The sequence below is a fragment of the Aptenodytes forsteri genome, unplaced genomic scaffold (assembly GCF_000699145.1).
Source record: "Aptenodytes forsteri isolate BGI_AS27 unplaced genomic scaffold, ASM69914v1 Scaffold270, whole genome shotgun sequence".
Classification (NCBI taxonomy): Eukaryota; Metazoa; Chordata; class Aves; order Sphenisciformes; family Spheniscidae; genus Aptenodytes; species Aptenodytes forsteri.
The window spans coordinates 3654428-3661012 of NW_008794631.1; the positions used below are offsets into that span (position 1 = coordinate 3654428).

Here is a 6585-nt window from a genome sequence, read left to right on the forward strand (position 1 = left end):
AAAATCGGGGGGGGGGGGTGTATCCATTTTGTTTACACATCCAGTTCAGACAGGGACATCAATTACTCAAAAACAGGAATTTAAAAATTACCTTCCCCCATAATAGAAAAGACTTCTATAGTATAACTTGGATACGTGTCATGTGCCCTCTGAAACCAATAGTAATAATTTTCAATTTTATGGGAAGAATTTAAATTAAGTGCAAGACCAATTGCATATGCAAAAATCTTTATTACTATGATAAGATGTCTACAAAGTCCATGCCATAAATATTATATTTTTTAATGGGTAAAATAGGACACAGGCTGCAAGGATTAGAGACTCAGATTCTAGTACTGCCACCATAAAATCCATTCCTGATTATTCAAGCTATGAGCCGCCCAAAGAAATCATACAGTTTTATGATCACAAGAGCTAAGAGTGAAGCCATCAGTTCACTTACCTCTGACTATACTTCAAATAATATAAGCAAGCACTGACAACATTTAGACCTTGTGATTCCACCACTATTTTTGGTTTCTATCTGAATGATCATTAGAAATAGTCTAATGAGTGATGTAAACACTAAGATCGTGAAAATTGTTCACTACTTCCTTTAAGTATTTTCTAAACATGGTTTCAAAGTTTCATTTCATCACCTACCTGCGTAGTGTCAAGACACTACAAACTGGACTTACTATTCAAAGGCAACTCATGAAAAGCACTTTCATAGGCATTAGAATGATGACTGGATTGTTCATTAGATCCAACACCTACATTCTCAATATGAAAATTTCCTTTTCACTTCTCTACACATGTGAAATTAACATTAAAAATAGACATTGACTTTAACAAAGGTCTTGTTGAAATTGTATGACTTTCAATTTTGTGAAAGCTGCATAATGCCTATTTTTACTTAAGGTAAAAACAAACAAAACCCTGACAACCGGGCAACCCATTTATGATTAATTCTGCTGTAAATAATTATTTACTATGGGCTGAAATGTTGCAAGGCCATTAAAAAGGCCACTAAAACAAGCTCTCACTTGCAATAGACTTTAAAGAAAAAAAACACACACGCCTGGGCAGGCAAGTATTTGTGTTCACTATGCTGTGAATGTCAACCCTTGAGAGGATTACCATTCTACTAAATACTGAGTCGTTGCCCAGTCATTGTCTATGTGTGCTTCACATCACAAAGCAACATCCAGAATGAAACCATTTGGCCACTAAAACAAGCTCTCACTTGCAATAGACTTTAAAGAAAAAAAACACACACGCCTGGGCAGGCAAGTATTTGTGTTCACTATGCTGTGAATGTCAACCCTTGAGAGGATTACCATTCTACTAAATACTGAGTCGTTGCCCAGTCATTGTCTATGTGTGCTTCACATCACAAAGCAACATCCAGAATGAAACCATTTCACACTGGGCAAAAAAGTCTGGTCCAGGTGGCTGTTCCACACAGCAACGCTAAAGGGCCAAAGAAATCCCTGCTTCTCACCAGGAATGCCCTACGGTCCCCCCGCAGACAGCCACTCATGAAAGGCAGAGGGAAAAAAATTATCCCGCAAGAAACAAAGCCACCACCATCTGCAAAAAGATCTTTTTCAAAATCCACCACAGCAGTCTCTGCAGTAGCCACTGCCTTGGAAATTAGGATTTCTGCCTGCTAAGTGTTTAAACCCAGATCCCAAGCATGAAGATTGGTCCCTAGGTAAAGAACAGAAAATCTTCCTAACAGCAAGTCCGTTAAAGTTTTGGAAGTCTAGGAGCCACTTTCATTTAGATACATAATGGGTGAAAATACTTTGTCAAGGTAATACCCTGCTTTGTATCATCTGTCCTTGCTGGTGGCCACAACTGAAGCTGCTCAACCACCCTTATTTCTTCCTTCCTGTAGCCATCCTAAAGCCACACTAAAGTAAAGCATCTCTCTCCAGATCCCTTATGGTTCCTTCAATGATGGTAGGTTTGGACTTAGTACACAACTGTTCAGGGACAAGTTCTTGAACTCTCTGTAGCTCTCCTCACCCCCGGACCACTTTTTCCAGCACCTACAGCAGGGTAGGCAGACCTCTCCAGAACACAAGACAATTTATGACAAAGTGTCATCTCAAGAACAGAGACTCTACAGAACATGATTAAATCTAGACTGTGAAGTTATTAAAATAACCCAGTAATTACTTGAATGTAGTATTACTGTATATATATAAATATACTGAAAATTAAGTTTTCATTTGATCAAAACAGAAGTGCATGCACTTGAATTTGTCTCTCAACATAATTCATTTTACTATAATGGGGCGACTGTGTTTTTTTAATATATAAAGAAGCTTCTAATAGCAAATCACAGCTCCTTTTTAATAATTTAAGCCCAGCTTAACATTCCTTGCTACATAATACCGGCAAAGCTTCTAAAAACAACCAATAAGGTTATATTTTTCCCCTCCATACTGACAAAGAACTAGCACTGACACAGGTTCAAGTATGAAGCATTTTAAGCAGGCTTACCTCAGATTCATCTGTTGATTCCTCATTAGACCTGGTTTCCTGAAAATGGCACAAAGAACAAAGGGAAAATTAGCTAAGCACATACATAACTGAGCAGTATTTCCCCTTTTAAAGCACTTTTTAAAGCTTTATTAAGACACAGAAGACAAAGTGGAAGCAACTCAAAGTTCAGACTTTCCATCTTTTCCATTCATACGCAACTTCTGCTTGCACTTGCAATCTAGGGCCACGCTGACACTCAGTGGCACCAGCTGACTGTGATGCTATTGTCAGTTACCCTAAAAGAGAGAGTGATTGGATCATCTGAGAATTTGTCCCTATGAAAGTTTTCCTCCTTCCAGAAGTGGTAGCAAGTTTTGCAAAGCAACTGCCTGTCTTGATTTGCATGGCAGAATAGCATTCTCAAGTTATCCACAAACTAACTTTTGTATTCAACTATTCAGCTGTTAATATAGGCTTATTTTAAACTTAAATAATTCCAAACCATTTTCCATAGAAATCCAGACTTTCTCCTTCCCATCCCATATCAATGCAAGCCACATGGCTTTCTCCTGCCTTTGAAGCAACTGTACCTTTAAAACATCTTTCTCTGGCAAGACAATGACTCTTACTGTCCTACAAAAAAAAAAATTTTGTAAGTCAACTCCTGCTAATCTCTCACCTGTCCACTGAGAAAATCTGCTGATGCAATGCATCCTCAAAGAGGTCAGCAAAATGAAGATTTACTTAACGTATTTATCGTTATCAATAGCTTGCAAAGCATGCCTGTCTTGATTTGCATGGCAGAATAGCATTCTCAAGTTATCCACAAACTAACTTTTGTATTCAACTATTCAGCTGTTAATATAGGCTTATTTTAAACTTAAATAATTCCAAACCATTTTCCATAGAAATCCAGACTTTCTCCTTCCCATCCCATATCAATGCAAGCCACATGGCTTTCTCCTGCCTTTGAAGCAACTGTACCTTTAAAACATCTTTCTCTGGCAAGACAATGACTCTTACTGTCCTACAAAAAAAAAAATTTTGTAAGTCAACTCCTGCTAATCTCTCACCTGTCCACTGAGAAAATCTGCTGATGCAATGCATCCTCAAAGAGGTCAGCAAAATGAAGATTTACTTAACGTATTTATCGTTATCAATAGCAATAAAAGGTTACAACTAATACGCTGACAGCGAATGTAAGCATTTTAACAACAAAATATGATATAAACAAAGAACAAGCAAGAGAGAAGGCAGCATTTCAAATCTTATGAAGTAGTATTTGGACAGTAAGATAAATAGGTACAGAATTTCACCAGAGAAGGAAAAAAAAAAAAGAGCGACAGTTACCAACATTTTAAAGACAAATGGAAAGGGAAGAAAATTTAATGCACTGACAACCAGTGTCATTTTTAGCTTGTCACATTTATTTATTTCCCGTGTTTATAAAACGCAGTGATTGTGACCTCTAGGCAAAAAGCAAATGCCTCCCTTTGCATTAGTGGAGGTTCACCTTTAGTGACCATCACAACAGACTAGAGATACAGATGGGGGAGAAGAAAAGCAGCATTTCTACTTGCTACTTGCAAATCAGTGAAGGTGTTACCATGATTACTGCCATCTGTTTCCTCCATTTTACTTACTACAGCCAAGTCCACCTCTAGAACACGCATCCCATAGAAGGGTTATCTGCGTTGTCTGTATTCATGACATGAGTTAGGAAATTGCAAGTAGAAAGAACATGGGAGTCAAGTGAAGATGAAGAGGGAGTAAAATGCTGGCATCCTTTCAAGCTTAGGTTTGACTTTGCAAGCACAACTGTTTGTCCACCAGTCTCACAGGCTCTACCCACAAGATGCAGTTACCTTTCAGGAAATAACAATTTTGTTATGTATAATCTTTGTGCATCTTAAATTCTACTCAACAATAACCAAATAAGGACAGAACTAAAATATTGTGGTATAACACTGTCAGCCTATTGGACAAGCCAGAGCAACACAGGAAGTCCAATGCAAAATATCACCAGATTCCTAATAAAAAAAACTGCCTTTCTCTCCTGAATACCAAGAGTTGCCTACTCAACTCCTTTATAAATTGAAACTATTAGCACTACCATTTTGATATTTTGATACAATTCACATAGTTTGTATCAACAGAAGAATTTGTTTTAAAAAAAAAAAAAAATCTGTTCTCCCAAAACAAAATAAGGAATTACAGCAAGTGACATTTTTGCTGGTACACGAGTCTTTCTAGTGGAGCTACACCACTTACATTTTTCCCCCCATAGTTCTAATTGCTTCAGCTCTTCAGGAGAGCACAAATGTAAGGAAAGCCAGTGATGAGAATCTGTTTTGATCTGGGACACGTACCCTGGTATCCCTGCTGTATTCACAAGCCGCTGCAACTGCAGGTACTAAATTTCATAAATGGCATACAAATTCAGGAAAAAGCTTCATGGCCTTTATGTTTTACTGCAGAAAATAACATGCAAAAATTCAGAGGGAGTCTTGGCTTAGGAAAGAAATGCAGAAAATATTTGCTCCCTGAGAATAACTTAGCTGAAGGTGCTTAGAATTGACACTTACCTACTAACTCACTTTGCTAGCAACTTACTATGAAAAGCTTTTTGCCTGAGTTCTCCCACTCGCGCAGGCAAACTGGAAGAGCAAACTGCAGTTATGATTGCCCCGGGGTTTTGTTAGGTTCCTCTCCCCTCCCTCCAAATGCATGAACTGAGAGGATTATCCCCCACTTCTATGTTTTAGTAGCCTCGTAACTGTGAAAAGTAAATCCCTCAACAGGGATTTGTAGATGACCAGAATCCCAAATGATGTAGGAATAGCTGTCATTGGTAGGTCTCAGACTCTAGGGGAAAATCAGCAGTACACTTCAGCCAACTGGCAAATGCTGTTGCTCAAGTAGCCTTAGAAAGGGAACACGGATGAGGAAGCCACAGTAATGTGAAGTAATCTCTCACCATTATAATCTCTCACTTAGCAGATCCAACACAACTTCTCAATAAAGTCTTAAGCTGGCTTTCCAGTGTGATGCGTATAGGGTTTTCCATGCCCTGCCTTTACAAACATCAGATGCTATTCACTATATGTTTAGGCCCATAACTTAAAGCAGCTGGGAGGAGAAAGCCATGAAACTTGCATTTCAAAGAAACTGTGCCACCACTCACCTACGCACACAACACACCCATCCCTTTCAGTAGGGGTGTGCATGCTTCCCACAGGAAATAAACAGAAATGAATAAGGTAACTTTCCTATCGTAGTCCAAAGAGAGCAAAACACAGGCTGTTTTAATCTCTTATACTATTAGAGAAGATGAGAAGACTCGTCAGAGTTGGTTTTATCCTGAGAACCCTTCCAAGTGCTGCCACAGTTAAAAACTCGCCAAACCAGGGGATGAAACCTCCCCCAAAGAAGCCAGCCCCTCCCAACAAAACCCCTGTGCTGTGTTTAGCTGCCTGCCGGGTTAAACCACAACACCCTGACAGCTGGGAAAGTGGAAACCAGATGCCAATCTCCAATTAAGGCCAATTCCCTTGAGGAAATTCTAAGACTCTCCCACCTTTAGGCATTCAAGACAGAAAAACATCACACAGCTTAGCAGTGTGTCGAAGTCCTGGTTCAGCAAAGAAACATTGAGAAAGTATCTGAAAGGACTGGGAACTTCACTTCTTGCTTTTATTTTATCTTTTTCTCGGGAAGGAGCAGTCTAGGCAGGGAGAGATTTAGGAGGACACCCACTTTAGAGAACCACAGGTCGCAAGCACCAAACTCCTCAAATTTTGTCTCAGGAGAAAACTCCTCTGTTGAGATGAACTTGCTCACATCTTCTGCGCCACTTGGTAAACGCCAGCTTCTCGACCATTTTAGACGGACCCTTCAGCTCTTTAATCCTGGCCCTACAGCGGTACCAGCTGCATTTCTAAACCCCTCCCTCCCGCCCAGCCCCCAGGTTCCTGCATCGGGTGTTCTCTTAAAAGCGGAGCCCTTCACCGCTTGCGCCGCCTCCCCCGGCCGTCTATCAGGTTTTTAGCCAAAACCCGACAGGCAGCCCCGGCAGCCCCGCTCGCGGCGGGGGTGAGGAGGCAGGAGGCC

At 40.0% G+C, this 6585-nt stretch overlaps 1 protein-coding gene across 1 annotated transcript in view; it reads right to left on the minus strand.

Moving 5' to 3' along the window:
* The window catches only part of VPS41 (VPS41, HOPS complex subunit), a 116558-nt gene that overhangs the window by 109771 nt on the left and 202 nt on the right, over positions 1-6585 (minus strand). Inside the window, exon 2 of the mRNA XM_009273491.2 lies at positions 2494-2532. Coding sequence (XP_009271766.1) covers positions 2494-2532 — 39 coding nt within the window. The remainder of the gene's footprint in view (positions 1-2493; positions 2533-6585) is intronic.